The following is a 23,076-nucleotide window of genomic DNA, read 5'->3' on the forward strand; positions in this document are numbered from 1 at the left end:
AACCTCAGTCGTGTGAATTCTTTTGTCAGACACACTTCCTGCACTCTCTGCTCTTATAAATTTTTACTTTTTCCTCACTTTAAGTTCCCAATAAAAGAAGACATATTATGTCCAAATCTTATCAGGACAATAATTTTATACGTTCTAGATGACAAGTCGACGACAAAGCAAAGAAGAAAGAGCATGGACAAACATTTGAGAAAGTAATTTGTTTAAAAATCAGGAACACAAAGCAGTTCCAAACCAATTAACATAAGTGGAACCTTAAGCAATCTGTCCATTAATTAACTGTTAGAACTCAGGCCAGTGGTAGGTAAAGAGAAACTCCAGACATCAACATCCTTGAAGAGAAGATAAACCTCTGAGGGGTCCACAGTAAGTTAAAGTAGTCAAAGTCAGACACAGTCACAACATCAGTGACCTCAGCCGATTAGCTGCTCACCCCCACATTCGACTTTAGTTTGATTGAGATTGCATTGATAAGTAGATTTAAATTCTCCATATCCTTACTGTGAGGCCGCAGCACTACCACTGCGCCACAATACCTCCCCTAAAATATAATGTATTATTTATTATATTTTAGTACTCCTTTAATACAATGTTTAATAATGTTTTTTCAAATCTTGTTTTATATTTTATTACTATATTCATTTTATAATCTATAGAAAACGCTCTGAGCTGCATTTTTATGTGTAAAACTAGGGAGCTCTGCCACCCCCTAGACCCCAAGAGCTACACGCTAGCCACTTCGCGTCTCTGCTGCTCACATATGTGGATTTCACTTTCTCACTTTTTAAACAACAAATCTTTTAATTATCGCGGATATGCCTCTTCATTGGGAAAAAATATTACTTTTCCCTGATGGCAACACGAGTTAGACGATCTACAAGTCTCCAACTTAAAGTTTAAATCCGAACAATATAATCAAGCTTGCTGTTCTGTTATTTCACCGACTAATAATTTGCGTTTGTTTGTGCTAATGCGATCTTTACTATCATTTTTTTGAGACTTTCAAATTTTAGAAATTTCATTATCTCTAACCTGCTCTGCATGTGTATCATGCCAACATTTTTGAATTCTTTGCGACGTTCTACTCAATTCGTTTATCATCTACTCTTTGTGTATTATTCCGGCCCTGGGCATGGTTAAATCTCTTAGCACAAAGTCTCGTCTTGCGGGACATGAAAGTATCTCTCTGAAAAAGTCACATGTTGTCCCAGGCTAAAAAGTCTCGTTTTGTCCCAGGATTTTTTTATTATAATAGAGAGACTGGCTATTTAAATCAAATTATTATTTTATTAAAATGTATTTATTTATTTATTTGGATTTTATTGATTTTAACAACAAATAACATTCCATACAAATAAGTCAAGTTTTACAAGACTTGGTTCAAGACAAATCAACCTGTCATGTGAAAGAGAGCAAGGCCAGCACAGTAAAACTTTAAGCTAGTAAAAATAAGTAAATAGATAAATTAATAAATGAATAAAAATAAATAGATTAAAAAAAGGAAAAAAAGAGGGGAGAGAATCTGCTTCCTCAATTAAAAAGCTTATTCTAAAATGTTATTTATTAGATCCTGCCAGGTTTTGAAAAAGTATTGTAGAGAAAGTGAGAATTTGATTTATTCCAATTTCAAAAATAACATATACTTATAAGTATATAACATCAGTTACCCACTGACTTAAAAGAGGAGAGTTAGGATTCTTCCAGTTGAGCAAGATAAGTCTACATGCCAACAGTGAAGTTAAGGCAATTACAGTTTGTCCTTCATTTTATTAAAATTTATGAGGGCGATTCATTTAGATAGATAGATAGATAGATAGATAGATAGATAGATAGATAGATAGATAGATAGATAGATAGATAGATAAAAAGTAGTTTATTGGTCCGAAGGCTAAATTAATTTTTTAAGAGATGATCTAGAAAATGAAATATTCCAACAAACAACAACCCACCCGTTCTGATACAAAACAGAAGAAAACTGCAGGCTTGGCTAAAGAGGAGAGCCGAATGACAGTGAGGCAACATGCAGGCATATTGTTGTTGGTATAATGGAGTCCCAGTCATGTTTCTTGAGACACTTTTGTTGTCTAAAAGTGTTCAATGCTATTGTGTTGCAGACACAATGTGCAGCTTTGTTCATAATGGCCATCAGTTTTGTCTTCATTCTCCTCTTCTCTACTACTCCCAGTAAATCCAGAGTGCATCCTATAACTGTGTCTGCCTACTCAGTCAGCCTGTTGATTAGGTGAACCTCTCTTGAAGTGATGTAACCAGCTTAATGCACCACAGAACTAAAATCTCTGCTGGCTATCACAGAGTTATAGAACAGGTGTAGAATATCACTTTACTTCCCACATTCAAAAAACGCAGTCTTCTAAGTAAAAAGTGTCTGTTCTGCCTTTTCTTGCACAGTTCCTCTATGTTACTAGACTAGTCCAGTTTGTCCTTTATTTTGTCAATTATGTAAATGTTGCAGCAGTGTAAAGCCAGTAAAGACTGAGAGACCGATGAGAAGTGTAAACAACACAACACAGTGGGCTGACAGCAGCTAGCAATCTGCATGAACTGGAAAGGTCGAATAGCTGTTACATGTTGGAATGAAAATCAGCAGCCTCTACATCTCCCCAAGGAGTTGAGCTGCCTACACCTGACCTACAGATATATGGAAAGAAAAGTGAAAGGTTAACATCATACTAAAAATAAAATTTATTTTATAGCCATGGCATTTTGACTGTTGAGACCTCACCAAGTGTGTAGGTATGGGGCCACTGCCATTTGTTTACACACTTATACATTAAGTTGACACTCTATCATAAGATGTGCTATGTAAACTCAAAGTGTACATTAGATAGATAGATAGATAGATAGATAGATAGATAGATAGATAGATAGATAGATAGATAGATAGATAGATAGATAGATAGATAGATAGATAGATAGATAGATAGATAGATAGATAGATAGATAGAAGAGCAATTACAGTGTACTGTAGGTATACTTCTGTTGGTATAAAGGAGCTCCAGTATATCTTTCTTCACACATTTCTCCTAAATACTTTGTTGTCTGAAAGTCCTCAATGCTCCTTTGTCACAGAGAGCATGTGCTGCATTATTCATACTGGCCAAAAGTTATGTTTTCATTATATGTCATCTAATTAGGCCTGCCTTTTTAATCAGCTTATTGATTCGGTGGGCCTCTCTTGCAGTGTTGTGGATAGTCCGGCACACCTCAGTGTGGGATCTTGCAGATCCTATCCTTTTTTTAATAAATAATTTTTATTCAATGTTTTGCACATTCCAACACTATATAACATAGATATAACATATACCAGTTGTAAAATTCTAGCATTTGTTTTCTTTATTTATAAACAGAATAAAGAAAAGGATAAGGAAAGAATACAGAGTACCAAACATTTTAATTAAATAAAGCCGAAAAGCCTTTCCAACCAATGTTCTCCTTCTTTCGGCTGCTCCCATTAGGGGTTGCCACAGCGGATCATCTTTTTCCATATCTTCCTATGCTCATCATCTTGCTCTCACATCCATCACCTGCATGTCCTCTCTCACCACATCCATAAACCTTCTCTTAGGCATTCATCTTTTCCTAATGCCTGGCAGCTCCATCCTTAGCACCCTTTCTCCCAATATACCCAGCATCTCTCCTCTGCACCAGACCAGCGCAATCTCGCCTTTCTGACTTTGTCTTCAAACCATCCAACCTGTTTATATACACTATATATATATATATATATATATATATATATATATATACTGGCACCGGCCGGGCAGGAGGACCGGAGGAGGGCTTGTACCTCCTCCAGACGCGAGGCGTCCGCCCTGGTTATGTTGGGGCCTCGGGTAAAGGGCTTGGAAGCCCAGCCCTGTAGGGACCCGTGGCCACCGTCAGGCGCCGCTGGGTGCCTGAATATCCCTGGAGCCCAGCACTTCCACCACACCAGGAAGTGCTGGGGGGAAGACGACAAGGGACACCCGGACGGCTTCCGGGGCGTGTCTACGGAGGAGTGCCGGGAAGCAGCTGGAGCCCATCCGGGTTCCTATTTAAGGGGCCGCCTTCTTTCAGTAGAGAGCGGAAGTCGGGTGGAAGTGGACAGAGCTGGAGAGAGGATTGGAGGCGGCCAGGAGAAAGGCACAAGGACTGTGAGGCCTGGACATTTGGGGGAACGGTGCTGGAGGCACTGGGAAGTGCACTGACATTATTATTGTAAATAATTGTAAAATAAATGTGTGTGTGGGTAAACATAAGATGTCTGTCTGTGTGTGTCCGGGTTCAAGTCCACAATATATATACACACACACATATATATATATATATATATATATATATACTGAATGCACCCCAAGGAGATGTGGTTTCTCCTCCAAAAACCCATCTTAAAAGGTGATACAATGGGAAACAAATAGTTTTTTTTTCTTTTTACCTCCTCTTTGCCCAATCAGCTGCTGGCTTGCTGCTGCTGCCATGCTGTTTAATCTGCATCTCGTGCTGCGCTACAAACATTTAAAAGCCTGTACAGCAGCTGTCTTCATCATTTACTCTTTGTCTTTTATTTCCGGCCCCAGGCGTGATTAAATCTTTTGGCACAAAGTCTTGCCTTGACGTGAGTTCTTGATATTTTAGTTTATAATTTAAAAACGGAAAAAGAATCTGAAAAATCTAACAACATCACATTAAAGTTCTGAAAAGAACGATACCAAACCTATATATGTAGTTTCTAAAATAAGCCTGATTTAAAGTGTGACAAAAAAGTCACAGAAAATCGTTGCACTTTTAGGCTTAGGATTTTATATAAAAAAAAGGATTTTATATATATATATATATATATATATATATATATATACAGTGGTGTGAAAAACTATTTGCCCCCTTCCTGATTTCTTATTCTTTTGCATGTTTGTCACACAAAATGTTTCTGATCATCAAACACATTTAACCATTAGTCAAATATAACACAAGTAAACACAAAATGCAGTTTTTAAATGATGGTTTTTATTATTTAGGGAGAAAAAATTCAAACCTACATGGCCCTGTGTGAAAAAGTAATTGCCCCCTGAACCTAATAACTGGTTGGGCCACCCTTAGCAGCAATAACTGCAATCAAGCGTTTGCGATAACTTGTAACACTGTCTTTTACAGCGCTGTGGAGGAATTTTGGCCCACTCATCTTTGCAGAATTGTTGTAATTCAGCTTTATTTGAGGGTTTTCTAGCATGAACCGCCTTTTTAAGGTCATGCCATAGCATCTCAATTGGATTCAGGTCAGGACTTTGACTAGGCCACTCCAAAGTCTTCATTTTGTTCTTCTTCAGCCATTCAGAGGTGGATTTGCTGGTGTGTTTTGGGTCATTGTCCTGTTGCAGCACCCAAGATCGCTTCAGCTTGAGTTGACGAACAGATGGCGGACATTCTCCTTCAGGATTTTTGGTAGACAGTAGAATTCATGGTTCCATCTATCACAGCAAGCCTTCCAGGTCCTGAAGCAGCAAAACAACCCCAGACCATCACACTACCACCACCATATTTTACTGTTGGTATGATGTTCTTTTTCTGAAATGCTGTGTTCCTTTTACACCAGATGTAACGGGACATTTGCCTTCCAAAAAGTTCAACTTTTGTCTCATCAGTCCACAAGGTATTTTCCCAAAAGTCTTGGCAATCATTGAGATGCTTCTTAGCAAAATTGAGACGAGCCCTAATGTTCTTTTTGCTTAACAGTAGTTTGTGTCCTGGAAATCTGCCATGCAGGCCGTTTTTGCCCAGTCTCTTTCTTATGGTGGAGTCGTGAACACTGACCTTAATTGAGGAAAGTGAGGCCTGCAGTTCTTTAGACGTTGTCCTGGGGTCTTTTGTGACCTCTCGGATGAGTTGTCTCTGCGCTCTTGGGGTAATTTTGGTCGGCCGGCCAATCCTGGGAAGGTTCACCACTGTTCCATGTTTTTGCCATTTATGGATAATGGCTCTTACTGTGGTTCGCTGGAGTCTCAAAGCTTTAGAAATGGCTTTATAACCTTTACCAGACTGATAGATCTCAATTACTTCTGTTCTCATTTGTTCCTGAATTTCTTTGGATCTTGTCATGATGTCTAGCTTTTGAGGTGCTTTTGGTCTACTTCTCTGTGTCAGGCAGCTCCTATTGAAGTGATTTCTTGACTGAAACAGGTGTGGCAGTAATCAGGCCTGGGGGTGGCTACGGAAATTGAACTCAGGTGTGATACACCACAGTTAGGTTATTTTGGAACAAGGGGGCAATTACTTTTCACACAGGGCCATGTAGGTTTGGATTTTTTCTCCCTAAATAATAAAAACCATCATTTAAAAACTGCATTTTGTGTTTACTTGTGTTATATTTGACTAATGGTTAAATGTGTTTGATGATCAGAAACATTTTGTGTGACAAACATGCAAAAGAATAAGAAATCAGGAAGGGGGCAAATAGTTTTTCACACCACTGTATATACTCAGCAAAAAAAGAAACGTCCTCTGACTTTCAACTGTTAATATATAAATTTAGGTAGTACAACAATGATGTGGTGTTCATCTGGGCTGAAGAATGTATTACGAAAATGCAGCAGTATGTATCAACTTCCATAGAGTATCTCTCTCCCAACTCAAAGAAAAGATCTAACTAAAAAGAGCTGACAAATACACAATGCAAAACTAAGCGTATAATAGATTCTTTACAGAACAATAAAAAATGGCTTATATCTATGAACTTACAATGTTTGATTAACTATGTAGTATTTGTGCATTACTACATTGCTTGTCTAATATGTTAAGTCCATTTATAGATGATAAATGTATCTAATGAAAAAGTGTTTGCTATATGCTTTGCTTTTAATTAAGGAGAAAAAACATTGGATAGAGTAATATTCCATTTTATATTTTTATTGAAGAAATATTTCAACAAAAATCAAAATAGCCAATCACATACTTATTCCCATGACGTAACTAGTTAATTAATACAATATTGCTATATTATCTAACAATAACGATCTTTCTGAATGGGTAATAATGTTGAAAATGTGTTTATAAATCAAAAGCCAACTGAACAAAACTTGTTTATGAAAAGGAGACAACTTTCTGTGGTCCGTACTAATTTCTTGAGGCCATAACTGAAGAAACTGTAGCAGATCCTACCCTTAAACAAGGGAAACGCAGCAGTTCTCCCAGAGAGCGGATGATTCTATTGGCCCAAAGAGCGAGGGGCGGTCCTCAGTGCACGTTGAAGGACTCAGTCTAAAAAGGCGGTCTGCGCAGTTCTCGTGCGCGCGCTCCAAGTCTCGCGCAACATTGCATATTTTTGAACTTCATCTGCGCAATTATCGTGACATATCTACTGTGCTGATGGCTGCCGGCGCTCCTTTGGCGTAAGACAGCAGCCTTGCTAAGGTTACGTCACTCGAGGGGCGGGCAGCGGATCCTGGTTTGTTATTTTGGGCTTTCGTGCACGTTTCGGTTTGCTGGCTGCTCGATTATGAGAAGGCGTGCATTTTCTCCGTAGTCCTTCTTTTTTTTTTTTAAACGAAGTTATAGGCTGTGTACTTTCTAGACCCTTGTCCAAGAACCGAGTAGCGCCGCTCGGTTTATTTCAATTACCCAATATTCCCAAGTAAAACCAGACATGAGCAAACTGGATCCCAATGCGGTCTTGGTGAGATTATTACGACAAGGTGATACTGAAATTGTGACTGAAATTCTGAAGGTAAGTGTAGCAGTATACCACCCATCCCTATTACTTTTTTGTGGTCACCGTTATGTGTGTTTGTTAACTCCATGCATTTACTTTTTGACTTCTGGTACATTCACTTTTCCAAGGTAGGCCCTTCATTTTTTTTTTCGTTTTTTGTCTCCCAGGACACCTTCAAAGGTGCAGAAAACCGACTCATCCTTTACCTACTGACTCGCCCCTGCGCCTTGCTTCTCCTTGCCATAAGCAGCTCAGCGCTGCGGTTCCTGGTGAACTCCTTCATTGCTGCCCTAGTACTTCCAGTGTTTGTGGCAGCTTTTTATCTCAAGCTTACCATTTGGCGCTTGACTGATGCACACTACAGCAGCAACGCACTCTGGGAACACTACTGTGGAAGTCGGGATTCAGTGCATGATAAGCACAGTGGAGATGGGGACTCGCCACATGGCGTTCACAATCGGTCTAGGAGTTCTGGCTCAAGGACCAAACCTGGATCAAGTCCAACTTGTAGATTGTGGGTGGCAGAGTGGGATGGTGAAATCCTGGGCTGTGTAGCTAGGGATTTGGGTTCAAATTCGGGTCAAGCCCGACTTTGCAGGTTGGCCGTTTCCTCTTGGCATAGGAGGGAAGGCGTTGGAACCCTTTTGGTGAGAGAATTTGAAAGGCAGGCCAAGCTGGATGGTTATTCCTCAGTCAGTGCGCATGTGTCTGTTGTAAGTAAAGTTGGGGTGGAATTCTTTAAAAATGTTGGCTACACAGCAGAAGATGGTATTGGAATTAAAGGGTGGCTGGGCTATCCTATATCTCAAGTGTATGTTAAGATGCTCTAACTGATGAGCACAAAATGCATCATAAACTATCACGCAGAGAGCTGGAATGATCATGCAATTGTACAATAGGACTTGCATATCAATTTATTATTAGGGTTGTGTTGTTCCCTAAAAAAAACCTTACTCCATCCTTCCTATGGAAGATCTTCACAAATTTGTAAAAGGAGGAGAGGGATGGGATAGTACGAAAAAAGAGTCAGGCATAAACATATTTCTAGACCTCCCTGACCCTCCGTCTGCTGGGATTTAATTCAGAAGCTCAATTAGCAGATTTTTTTCAGAGTATATCCATATTATACATTTAGTGAGAACATGTGACATTTTAAAGATAATGTATACCTGAGCCCTAATTTATCCCCCTGAGAACAGAAATTGCGATTGGCGGTTGGAAGTCTCAAATGATACAAATGTTCCCAAATTTTTATGCACGCATGGTAAGTGACTTTTTCAGAGTGCTATGTTATTGTTTAACTGGTAACCCTTTTGCTTTTAACCTTATGCTTTATCCTCCATGAGACTGACACTATATCCACACTGCTACGTTTTAGTTTTAAAATGCAGACATTAGTCCCCATTTCGTCCACACTTGTCAGTTTTAATTTCCAGAAACACAAACTTTTAGAAATATTCTCCAAATCTGTATATTTCTGAAAAAGCCAGCTTGGCATTGCAATGTGAACAGGTGAAAAAGTAGATGTTTGGAAGCACATGCTCTAATTGTAGTCTGATTCTCCCATGCTTATCATGAAGCCAATCTTTTTTGAATCCATACTTAAACATGCTTATCCTAATTTATGTTCTCCTTTTCCTGGCCCAAGGTAGCAATTTGCTGAGCTGTTGTAACCAGGCCTCCCATTCCCCCAGCTACTTCCTCCAGGCCTTTTAGATAATATCTACAATGCTTCAAGTACAGTCGAGGTATAGAATCCCTTCAGTGTGTCCTTGTATTTGTCTCTGTTTCCCAGTGAGCTCTGAATTGTTTGCCTCCCAAAGTAGATGTTGTAGGCAGTCAAACTACATGCCTACACCACCTTGTTCCTCTAATTTTGTGAAGGACCAGTTCTGCTCTGAGCTTTATCATGGAACTTCTTATCCTCTTGTGGAGGATGAGCCCAGAAAATCTATTTAGAAATCTCATTATGGGCCACTTGTACACACAATCGCATTGTTTCAGTCTTTACTCAGAGCCTATGACTGTAGGGGAATATTGGGACAGTCAGGTGACAGGCAGAGTGGAGGTGGAACCAAGTCTCCTTTTCCTTCAGGTTTCTTGTCAGTGTAGGAGGAATCTGCCGCATATCTTGGCATAGTTGAAACTATCCATCCATCCATTTTCCAACCCGCTGAATCCGAACACAGGGTCACGAGGGTCTGCTGGAGCCAATCCCAGCCAACACAGGGCACAAGGCAGGAAGGCAGACACAAATGGAATGCCAGTCCATTATTGGGAATATTTAAACCTGCGTGTACTGAGTCTCTTCATTTTAAAGTTGACTGCTAAAAACATTTTGCATGGAGGTGGCTCTGTACAGTACTTTACATTACACTAATTCAAAAGAAATAGTCAGTTTAGAAATTAAGTTCAGTTTCAGTAGATAAAAAAGGAATGTTGTCTTAATCTGAGCAAATTGTTACATTTCTGGGTATAACGACTTTAAAAATTAAGAGAATGGCAGCACTTAAAACATTTAGCTCTGTGTCTTTTTGTTGTCAACATGGAATAAAGTGGTAACACAACAAAGATCCAAGCAGAGCATTTGTTCTGATGTGGGAATTGAGCTATGGTGCCTGAAGTAGAAATCAGTGGAGTTTATTTTTGTCACCAAGCAGTGTGTTAGCAATTTGGCTGTCATTTGACAGTGGACTGCAGCACAAAAGCACATTTCAAGTGACTCAGTGGAATGTTTAGATCCTAACACTGCATTATATGGATGCTGATGAAGGCCAATAGCTTTTCTTCAAAAAAAGGAAACCACAAATTCCATAAATGTAATCCCAAATTACCATTTAACTAGACTACACACTCTTTATTTATTTACTTTTTTTTTACTGATAATCTAATCATCTTTATGGTTTCATACAGTGCATTCACAACACGAGTAAGATGCAGTGCTACATCTAATTTAATTTTCATAAGATCTATTTTAAAAGGCCTTGTCTTTTTGTAACTAAATTAGTAAGCCATACTTTTTTAAAAAAGTATCTCATCATTCTGAGGTTCGTCTTCACTGTGTCCAAGATGTAAAATATTTATTGGAAATTGTATTTATTTGTAGCTGAGTTTAAGGTGGTATGTCCACAAAAGTCGGACCACAAAGAATACAGGTGTGGTTTGCAGATTCTATGAAGCAGCAACATTAGCACACAAGCAGAATTACTTCAGCCACTGCAATATAGATTTTTTTTGTCCCTTTGTATAGTAACCCATCTTGATCACTACACTGCCAAGCATAATTTCATGTAGGACTATTGATCTTCCTTTCCATCTGGAGGAGCTATTCCAAAGCCAGTGGAATGTAAGCCGATTTGGCAATAGGTATTTTTGATAGCTTAATAGGGGTGTTTATACAGTGGAGGAAATAATTATTTGACCCCTCACTGATTTTGTAAGTTTGTCCAATGACAAAGAAATGAAAAGTCTCAGAACAGTATCATTTCAATGGTAGGTTTATTTCAACAGTGGCAGATTGCACATCAAAAGGAAAATCGAAAAATAACTTTAAATAAAAGATAGAAATTGATTTGCATTTCATTGAGGGAAATAAGTTTTTGAACCCTCTAACAAAAAAAGACTTAATACTTAGTGGAAAAGACTAGGCCACTCCATGACCTTAATGTGCTTCTTCTTGAGCCACTCCTTTGTTGCCTTTGCTGTATGTTTTGGGTCATTGTCATGCTGGAACACCCATCCACGACCCATTTTCAGTTTCCTGGCAGAGGGAAGGAGATTGTCGCTCAGGATTTCACGATACATGGCTCCGTCCATTTTCCCGTTAATGCGATTAAGTTGTCCTGTGCCCTTAGCAGAAAAACACCCCAAAGCAAAATGTTTCCACCCCCATGCTTGACGGTGGGGACGGTGTTTTGGGGTCATAGGCAGCATTTTTCTTCCTCCAAACACAGCGAGTTGAGTTAATGCCAAAGAGCTCTATTTTGGTCTCATCAGACCACAGCACCTTCTCCCAGTCACTCTCTGAATCATTCAGGTGTTCATTGGCAAACTTCAGACGGGCCTGCACATGTGCCTTCTTGAGCAGGGGACCTTGCGAGCCCTGCAGGATTTTAATCCATTGCGTGTAATGTGTTTCCAATGGTTTTCTTGGTGACTGTGGTCCCTGCTAATTTGAGGTCATTAACTAACTCCTCCCGTGTAGTTCTAGGATTCTTTTCACCTTTCTCAGAACCATTGACACCCCACGAGGTGAGATCTTGCGTGGAGCCCCAGAGTGAGGTCGATTGATGGTCATTTTGTGCTCCTTCCATTTTCAACAATCGCACCAACAGTTGTCACCTTCTCTCCCAGCTTCTTGCTAATGGTTTTGTAGCCCATTCCAGCCTTGTGCAGGTCTACAATTTTGTCTCTGACATCCTTGGACAGCTCTTTGGTCTTTCCCATGTTGTAGAGTGTGGAGTCTGCTTGATTGATTGATTCTGTGGACAGGTGTCTTTTATACAGGTGACTAGTTAAGACAGGTGTCCTTAATGAGGGTGACTAATTGAGTAGAAGTGTCTAACCACTCTGTGGGAGCCAGAACTCTTAATGGTTGGTAGGGGTTCAAAACTTATTTCCCTCAATGAAATGCAAATCAATTTCTATCTTATCTACTTGAGGTTTGTTTAATCTATCATAAGCAGTAGAAATGAGTACTGTTAATTTGTGTATAGTGGTATTTAACATTAGGTATTAGCAGAAGTGTTCAAACCAAACCTTTCCTAGAGTTACAGGCAACATGCAGAAGCATGGTCAGTGGTATAATTACACACTATAACATACAACAACATTTATTTATATAGCACATTTTCATACAAACAGTAGCTCAAAGTGCTTTACATAATAAAGAATAGAAAAATAAAAGACACAATAAGAAAACAAAATAAGTCAACAGTAATTAACATAGAATAAGAGTAAGGTCCAATGGCCAGGGGGGACAGAAAAAACAAAAAAAAAAAACTCCAGACGGGTGGAAAAAAAAAATAAAATCTGTAGGGATTCCAGACCATGAGACCATACACATTAGTAAAGTTCTTTAATTGTAAGGAATAATGTTCATTCATTGAAAGTACAGTTATTTATGCTCACACATGGCTAAATAAAACAAGAGCCCAGTTATATGTAGAGAGAAGATTGTTCGTATTTTAAAAAGACCCATTTTAAGTCATTTTTCAGTTGCGTTAACAAAACCTCCTAAACATTTCTGCCAAAACAATAATTGGAAAACTGAATGTGTGTGCTTTCTTTTTTTCCTTTAAAATAGTTTTATTTATTATTTTAATACTGTGTTTTTAGTTAAATGTTATTTATTTTTATTTATATTTACAGTAAAAACACCAAGTTCAGCAGTGCATTTCTGTTTGAAATATTGAGTCTTTGTTGATTATGTCGATTATGTGACTGTTTCTCTTAAATCTGATACATAATGTAGAAGGGTGGTATTTGGTTTTTAAATATATTGTACATACTGAAAGTGAAGCTGAAAATGAGGCAATATTCTCACCTTGGTTTGGATAGGTGCTTGAACCTATAGCAATAAAATGTGAAGGTTGTGATTTTTAAAGTATTTACCAACCACAAGAAAGGCAGGGTCAATGTAATCACACCAACCTGAATTGTTTTCTTTTTCTTTGTTCACTTTGATTTTACTGTGCTACCTGTCTCTAAATTAATTGTGTTATATAGATGATCTATGTTCCCATATATTTATTGGCTTGTGTAATTCTGTATTGTATTTCAAAATAAAATTCCCTTTTCAGATGTCTTGGATTGTAGCTATGTATCTTTCTAATTATTGGCCATCAGTTTTCAATGGAGCATCGTTGCATTTCCAAATATAAATATCATGGTACCTGTATTGTTAGAACAAGCAGTTGGGTAGCTTGTGATTTGTTTGTCGAACTCGCTGTTTCAGACTAAAAAAAAATGAGTGTGTCTTCCTATTTATGAGTAATATTTTATAGGCTTACCAGAAGAGGCAGTCGCGTAACCGGAAAAGTTCTAAATATAAAAAATCAAAAAATGTAAAATTCAGATGGAGTACATCTTCAAAAAGCATTTCATTTTAAAACATTTCTGTATTATTTTAATCATTTTTAAGTCTGTTAAAAGAATAAATAAATGCTACCGAATTCAAATGGAGCATTTTTATTTTCGAGTACAGAAAAGTGGAGAAAGTGAAATGTCTTGTAATGGCATTTAAAATGAAAGCAATAACCTAAGCACTGGATTGTTATTGTACAAGAGATAGGGTTATATTCCACCGTTTCTTGAACTCCTTAAAAAGGGTTGGTAAAAACTAAAGGGTGTGTTCTGAAGTATTCAATGCGATAAGAATTTTGACAATCCACAACTGCATCTACAGACATCGCACAGACGGAAAGAATTATAAGCTTGTCTTTGTAAATGTGCTTTAAGTATATTTGATGTGGAGAGATGGGCTAAAAACAGTGCATCATATTTGCCCTATAATACTTACTGTACTTTTTCTTGTTTCCACCCTTTAAATGGCTGTTACACCCTCTCCAAATATTTTGGTTGATTGACTTGTGAAACCAAGTGAATGTCAAGGTATCTTCTATGGATGTCTCTCTTGTGTTAAAAAGTATAAATAGCTCAGAAATGACAAGACTGTATGTGAGGCCCCTGGACTGTAAGACTTTAGAAATGGAAACAAGGTTTTTGGTATGTGCCTCCAACTGTTAACTTTCCCGTAGGGCATAAAGATGACATTATATTCAAAGGTGTATCTACAGTAGCTAAGTGTTATTTAAGCTCCTGAATTTTCTCCCTCCTGGTTACTATTTTTTTGAGAGATTATAATGCATTATATTTTCTTTCTGTCTGTCCTCTATGGACATCCAAGTTGCTATAGCCACGCACGTGGCACCTCCTTACATTGATAGACCTTGAATAATAAATTAGTCACCTTCGTAATGATTTCCTTTCAACATCCCAAGGCATGTTGTGCTGTGTTACGTTGATTGGCAACTATAAATTGGCCCAGCATTAGTCATGGAGTAAACTGACACACCGTCCAGGGTTGGTTCTAGCCTTGGGTCTGATAGTGCTGAGATAGTGTGGCACCCCACAAGCTTGAATCCGATGAGCAAGTTTGAAAATGGATGGATGAATGGATATTTTGATTTCTGTAGATTAATTTTTTCCTCACACATTTACAAAAGTGATTTTTTTTTTAAAATCAACTTAAGGAATTTAAGACACATTAAAAGGTTTGGTGAAAAAGGGAAAACTATATATGCCCCATACAATGTACAGTACCTATCCCCACACCATACCTTCCCATCTCATCCAGAAAAGCATATTTTAGGTTGAATGGCGAAATGGTACAATTGAGTATTGCTAGTATCCTGTGACAGATTGATGCTTATTTCGGGTTTAGCTTCTGCCTTGTACCTTCAGTTGGCAGGGTATGCTCCAGATTTGTGGAAAACATGAGTTGGATGGATTCATGAAATTGAAATTCATGGAAATTCTAGGACTGTTGACTGCCATGACTAAATATTTAAATGTACATCCTGATGCAGCACTTTAAATAAGATCATTAAACTGTATCCATGGTCAGTTTTTTAGTGGTTGGAGCAAGTAGACACTTAAGCCTACCTCACCCTAAAGAATTCTGCAGTTACTAAGTAGATAGTACCCTATTATTCCCTGAAGTGTAATTCTATTGCTTGGTCTACAATGTATAAAATAAAGTGAAATGTATTATACAAGTTCAAGGCCCAGAATTGTACAAATAATTTAAAGACATGGTGCATATGTGTGTACCTCCATTACTGCTGGTTAGTGTGAAGATTGGCACAGTAGGAGGAGACATTATACTTAATTCAAAAGACTTGATTAAAAATAAAGGTCTGTGTAGTGGATATGTCCAAACCCTTTTTTAAGCATGGCAAGAATTCATTATTAATGTTATTAATATTCAGGCCTGTCTCTTGTTTTTGTCTCTTTCTTGGGTGGGGTTGAATTTTGTTTTGCTTTCTTCCCATCTATTTCTGTTTTTCATTTGTCCTCTCTATTGATTTTGAAGCAAATGGTTGAATTTGTAACATTATTTTGAGTACCTGGCCATTGTAATGTTCTGCTTTTTTGTAAAGAAAATAAAAAAACAGATTTAAAGGCTCAGACATAGAGAGTGGCACAGGAGAGTTTTCTTTGTACACTGTGGTGGAATAAACCACTGACTAAGAATGCACTAGAACAACCCGGCAATGAGATTATAGGCAGCGTTAGCAATGATGGCCACTCAGTTGTGCTATCATCCTCTTTTCTGTCACTGCCAGTAGTTAGTTCTGTTGTTGAGCTGATGTTACTCCAGCAGCAGATCCCAGCGTTGAACCATAGACTGTCCATTATGGATTGTTATACAAGCTAATGTTCCACCCAGACTGTCACTCACATTAAATGGCCCGAGTATCTTTCAAAAGCAGGAGCCTGCTCTGACTTCTTCTGTACAGCATGTCTGTGTTAGCCCTCAATCTGCTCAAGTAAATATGATGTTAAAAATAAAAAGTAAACAATAAACATATCAACTGCTTTTATACTATTATTTTTTAATCACCAGTCTTAATTTTAAATGGTAGAATGTATATTAGAGATTGTATAATTACTGGAAAGCTCTATTAAGCATTTATAGGGTGGAATTTTCTTTGTGTTGATCACACATTTGAACATCCACTTTCAAATTTAGACATTTGTTAAGCTTAAATAAAAAATATGATGGGCTAGAAGCATATGCAGGCCTTTGAGCTTTGGAAGTGTTTTATTTATTGATATAACATGTTCTGATTGCTTGGAATTGGGGAAGTATACATGCTAATGCACTGGGGGAGAGAGGATTTACAGCCCGACCAAGCTGGTTGTGAAGGGAGGACTGTTAAATTAATAAATTACAAATTTTGCTAGGACTGTTGACTGTGGAGGCCATGGGGGTGGAGCATGTATGACTCGGATCTTTAGCAGTATGCTGTCTGGGGATGTGTTGTCCTAATCCTAGTCCATTAATAATCCTCATTATAGTCTTGAGACGAACAGTGGTTCTGGAACTACATTTCTCCATCAGAGCTGGTGTTTCTTCTGCTCAGGAGTTGCCAGGTGGAGGAAGCAGGATACCTATAAAAAGCAAGCTGGGTTCAGTTGAGTTTGTTCTGGTGGATGAGTGGGTCTCCTAAATGTTACTGTGACCTACAGAGAGAAAAACTTTGATTCGTTACAGGTACGCAGCAGACATTTTTTAAGAGTACTTGTTTCGCTTTATAGTTGTACCAAATATTGAAGTTTCAGATAAACTGAGATGTTGTTCATGAGTGCAGGAAGAGGCAATTGTGGGACTGATCAATGAATCGATGCACTGTTATTTTCTTTGATACTGTCCTGCACCATAGCGGTGAAGCAGGAAATAAATACTCACAAATAGTTCTCAGTTTACTAGTTGGTCTGTATCTCCTTCTTCACCCATGATCAAAAGTTCTGGGTAGTGATTGAAAGAATGAAACTATGAGTACAAGCATCCAAAATGAGGTTCCTTTGTAGGGTTACTGGGCTCACTCTTCCAAGAGAATGAAAAGCTCAACGAGATAGGATCTCTTGAGTTAAGAGCTGCAGCTTCTCTGAATTGTGAGTGCAAGCTCAGATGGTTTGGGTATGTATTTAGAATGTACATTCTACATTCCAAGTATTAGGGAGGACCCACTAAGACCCTTGAGCATGGGAAAGGTGCTGTATAAATAAAAAGTATTATTATTATTACACTATGTAACAAATTTTCATTCCTGGGTACAAAGTGTGTTTTCCTAACCCGTTATGCCTAAAAAAAATAGAAAATAGCTGTTGTTCCACAAAAACTTTGCTTTTGTGATCAGGACAATGATATTTTGAAATTTGTCTGTTTTCGAGAAAATTCTCGATTCGCATTCAGTACTGAGTAGTCTTCTAGAATATTCTCGAACTGTTGGAATTGTCCAGAAGTTTCTAGAATTTTTCAGACTTATCTAGAACTTTCCAGAAACTTTTAGAACTTTCTAGAACGTTCTCGGACTGTCCAATAGTAGTCATACAAGTATAAAAGCACAGGTGACTCAAACCAATATTTCGGTTTGTTATTTTTTTTATTTGATTAGGATGGCATCAAGAGGTTGCTTGCACCCAGCAGATGTATTTTGCTACGTCTGTGGACAATTTATAAAGACAAGAGCGAGAAAGTATTCCGTGAAAACATGTCGTAAGATGTGCGAGGCCTACAAGGCATACTTCGGAATGCCTGTTGGGGAATCAAGACCAGCCCTGGGCACCTCATTTCACATGCGAATATTGCAAGAAAACTCTTGAAGGTTGGTACAGGGGAGAAAAGAGAGTCATGAAGTTTGCTGTCCTGCGAATTTGGCGGCAACCGACTAACCACTCAAGCAACTGCTACTTCTGCATGGTGGATCCTACCAAACGTTGCACTGGCAAGAATGCGCCTCAAATCGTTTATCCAGACATTCCTTCTTCCATTGCCCCAGTACCACACTGCCCTGAGCTGCCTGTTCCCACTCCTCCGAAGAGGGATCAGCCATCTTCAGGAGGCAGCAGCAAGTTGAACAGCGAGGAAGATATTGCAGATCCAGATTGCGGTTTCACAGATGTGGCTGAGGAGAGAAGGCCATACTTCCCTAACTAGAAAGACGTCAACAATCTGATCAGAGACCTTGGTCTTATCAAGTCCAATGCTGAGCTTCTGACATCCAGGCTCAAGCAGTGGAACTTGTTGGATGAAAGCGTGCAAGGACAGTATAACGAAAACATGATGGGGGACTACATTTGGGGGCTTCTTCGAGAAAGCGATTTGCAGTACAGTCACAAATCTAGAAAACCTACTCATTTCTGAACCTTTTTGAGTGGTTTTGACTGTCTTTGTCTATTTTCCATGCAAGTGTTGTTCTTTATCAGACCGCATGAACGAAAAGATAAAAAATCCCTTGTTTTGTCACTATAAATACGAAATTTTCTGTGCTGTGATCACAAAATCAAAGTTTGTGCTGAATGTAGTAGTTTTTCCATAGGCTTTAAACCTAAGCAGCTGAAATATAACTCTTGAAAGCCAGGAACAAAAATTGTGTTACATAGTGTTATTATTAGGAGAAGGCCCAATCCATGATAGTTTATATCTATTGACTGGCCTTAAACAGCCAGGAATTTCCAAATGTGTTGAAAACAGTTTTTGAGAATAAGGATAAAAATGGTCAATCCAGTTTTCATCTATTTTGTTGCTGTTAGGTAAATCAGAGGGAAAATGAATGATGAGGCAGTGTACTGTAGCTTTAGTATAGCTAAGGTGTTGGTCTTTTTATATACAAAACGCCTGTTCATTACATTTTCATGAATAGCACACCATGTGACCTTGAGCAAGTCATTTCAACTGCTATTGTTCATGTTACATGTAAAAAAAAAAAAAAAAACTAACAAAATGCCTGTCAAGTCACTTGGAATAGTGCATCAACAAAGAAAGTAAATGCAGATGCTTTTCCCATTATATGTGACAACAATATATACACTTGATCTGGGCGTGTATGACAGAGCATGAGTTTCACAATTCACTTACCTGATTTTAGAAAAGGTTCAAATTTAATAATGTTAAATTAATATTTAAAGGAGCATGCCCCTAATCATGCATGACAGTATAAATATTTAAATGCTTCACAAGATGAGCACTAATTTTGCATGATGGATAGGTGGACTTGTTTTATATGCCCACTCCTGGTAAATCATGATAGAGAAACAGCTATGTTAGTTTGCAGCAAGTGGAACCTGAAAGTTCTACTGTTGGTGTATCGTAATGGCTGTTTAGCTGGGGACCTGCAGTGGTTTGAAAGGTTTATGAAACTATCAGCAGAAAACTGTTAAAGGATATCTTATAAAATGTATTTTGTGACTCTCTTGCTCACTTTGTGCGATACTAAATGGTCTTTTTATACACAAACTGTGCAGTACTTCAATGAATGAACAAAAATATATCTACAGTGTATATACTGTACCTTTATATGTGTGTAGTGTATGCTCATTTTATATATATATATATATATATATATACACACACACATACATACAATATATGTGTATATATACAGTACATGAATTCTATTGTGTTTTTATGTTACAATATTGCTGTTTTATGTTCTAATTTATACTTGTACATGTTTACAGCACTCTGAGCTTGTAAAAGTATTTAAGAAATGAAAAAAAACTCAAATAATTTAAAAAGTTTGATTTTCAGTGTTTAACAAACCATTTAATGGATGTTTTTTCATGTTATAACAGCGTAAACGATCTACATCTTTCTTTTCTACAGAACAACAGTCCTTCCCCAGACTGAATGTATTCCAGTCTTCAATCAAACTAGGGCCACGCAGTATGAGACAGAAAAGGTACCTGCTGAGCCACCTTGACGCTCTTGTTAAAATGTTAGAATTCAATGACCCCACATCCTATCCCAGGGTAGTCTCTTAGGGCTCTGTTCTGGGCTCATTATTTTTAGTGTTTTACAATCAATAGCAGCCAGGTGCATCGTTGGGCAGGAGATCATATCTTACATGGACATGCTAGTCCTTCAGTGATGCTGTTCTCCGGCAGGTTGTTGGATACTGGGGTTTCTTAATAGTAGTGTAATTCCTGTAATTACAGGAATGTGCTCCTCATTCCACTTCCTAGTGTAGATTTGCACTATAATAAAATACATTATGATCCCCTCAGTTTAACATTTTTAAAACATTCTGTTTTTTTCTAAATATATTGTTTTGCCCATAAGAGAATATAGTACCAGGCCACCTGGTTTGCTTTGTGACCCCTTTTTTTGACTCTCATATTTACTTAACGTGAATAAGAACAGGCCGTATCGGACAAAGTATGCAACACGACGTCTGGTTCATATATTGGTCTATATATATCCTGTCTGGACTACTACTACCAAGCCACTGCAGGTGATTTAAAATACAGAGGCAGGTTGTATTCAACCAGTCATGATGGCACATGTCACTCCTCTTTTCAGGTCACCTCACTGGCTTCCTGTAGCAGCCCACATTATGTTCACATCATAGTTGCTTGTCAATAGAGTGCTCAGTGGGTCAGCACCCATGTATATGGATACACTTGTGAGGTTCTATGCTCTTTCTCACCAACTTAGGTCTGCTGATGAATGATATCTGGCGTTGCCACCTCTGCATGGCATCTGATCTCAGTCCACACTCTTAATGTATAGTGCCTAGCTGGTGAAATGAGCTGCCCACTCCATCTGATCTGCTAATTCCCTCAGTATGTTTAGGAAACATTTGAAGGCTCTTGTACTATAAATGTTTCTTATTGATAATAGTTTTGATGTGAGGTTAAGAGCCAAGATAAGAGTAATTAGTATTATGTTCAGTTTGTTTTAGAACTTTTCACTAGTAATGATCCATTTTATAGTCTTGTTCTGTAATACTAGCTTTCAAAACAAGTGGATGCTACAGGATTATGTTTGACCTTTTTTGCAAATCTCTTTGGATAAGTGTCTGCTAAGTAAATAAATTGCCTGCTAGTTAAGAACCAATTGAAAAAATAAAGGCAGAAAATGATTTGCAAACAAGTGAGGTAAAATGAAGCAAAAGCATAGACAATTAATGCTCACGTGTTCCAGAAGGCATCAGTTAATCATCAATTAATACCATGGTAAATTTCAAAGTGAAGTCAGTCATGTAATTATTGGTTGCTGAGACTGTGGGCAGTGAACTAGACAAGCTATCGGACTAAATGAGACAATTAAATGAAAGATTTCCATCAAATTTAGATGTTGAAAGGATTGAAAGCTTGCAGTCATTGCACCTCCCCTACACCTTAAATGGGCTTTAGTAAGCTAATGGAACTGAATCTTTTTAATTTTTAAACAGAGAAGGCTACATGGAGACCAAAAACAATGGCTTGTTATAACAATAATGCCAATATAGCAGATTTGCTTTAGTTAAACAGTACATCACATATCATGTGAAAACTAATGGAGTATTTTCCCAGTGGATACCAGGAAACATTTCCTCAAACTAAGAGTTGTGAGAATATGTAACCCGTAAAATATGTGGCATAGTGGTTAAGGCTTTGGACTTAAAACCCTGAGGTTGTGGGTTCAAATTCCATCACTGTGACCCTGAGCAAGTCACTTCACCTATCTGTGCTCCAATTGGAAAAACAAAGTGACGTAACCAATAGTGTCTCAAATGTTGTAAGTTGTCTTTTATAAAAGTGGCAGTCAATAAGCACATTAAATGAGTTAATGTAGCAGAATGAAAAACCCAAACAACTTTTAAATGAACAAGATGTCTGGACAAGTTAGTTATTATTAGCAGGGCAGTCACATTTGAAAAAGAGCATGGTTTCTGCTTGTTTGCTAAAATTTTGTTATCCATTATGTATATTTTAACATTTTAAATTTTGTTTTTGGAAAGAAGTGAATGACATAAACTGAAGCCTTTTTGGTTTAACTTCATATAGAAACACCCATATCTCCAGATGTATACAATAGTAGATGTCTAAAAATGTATAGTATGTTAACATGAATTCATGACCCCCCCCCGATGTAGGCATAATGCCTAGTTATTTACCAGATTTTACATGCATTTAATTACTGTATGAATAATTGAATAATGTACAAAATATTTTACTTTGATGATGAAAACGGAAGAAATTCATGAAGTCTGCCATTTTCAGCATTAAGCCTAATCAGTGGTTTTGAAGCTTCAGCTTTTCATTTACAGTTCATTTTTCACATTCTTATTTAGATAATGTGGTTAGCATATTACTTCTTTATCCAGCTATTAACAGGTCATTTATCTTGAAATGAGCAAGACTTTGGTAGCTTGGGGGCATTTCTTTTAAAGCCGTGATGATTTCTCTGTATAGGTGGGTGTTCCTAAGACTGTGGTTACTTGACATGGAAATGTTTAAAACAGTTTTAAAAATAGGAAACTTTAAAAGGTAATTTCAAGAGTATGAGTAGATATTAGGATTAGAGGGGCTCATGGCAAATGGAAACAGTAACGCTTCTGCCGCTGGCTTTTTTGTGAACACGGTACCTGACTATATGACTGTTACATACCATTGACACGTTGGCTGTATTTCTATTTATTATTCGTTACTTAGCAAGCGTCTTTATCTAGGTGACTTATAAAAACAAGAAAAAAAGTCAAAGTTTGGTGGAGGGATTAATATAAATACAAAGTTAACAAGCAATTGAAAACAAGAAGCTTAGTTAATACTACACAGGTAAAATGAACGTAAGCAGTCCACAAAAAGCAATG

General features: G+C 37.8%; 1 protein-coding gene across 1 annotated transcript; it reads left to right on the forward strand.

Moving 5' to 3' along the window:
* Positions 1–7,416: 7,416 nt before the first annotated feature.
* nat14 (N-acetyltransferase 14 (GCN5-related, putative)) lies at positions 7,417–10,493 on the forward strand. Its single transcript, XM_039741560.1, has 2 exons — positions 7,417–7,726; positions 7,879–10,493. Exons 1-2 carry the CDS (start codon positions 7,646–7,648, stop codon positions 8,539–8,541), a joined length of 744 nt encoding a protein of 247 aa, XP_039597494.1. The 5' UTR covers positions 7,417–7,645; the 3' UTR covers positions 8,542–10,493.
* The last annotated feature ends 12,583 nt before the right edge of the window (positions 10,494–23,076 follow it).

The sequence above is a fragment of the Polypterus senegalus genome, chromosome 18 (assembly GCF_016835505.1).
Source record: "Polypterus senegalus isolate Bchr_013 chromosome 18, ASM1683550v1, whole genome shotgun sequence".
Taxonomy (NCBI): Eukaryota; Metazoa; Chordata; class Cladistia; order Polypteriformes; family Polypteridae; genus Polypterus; species Polypterus senegalus.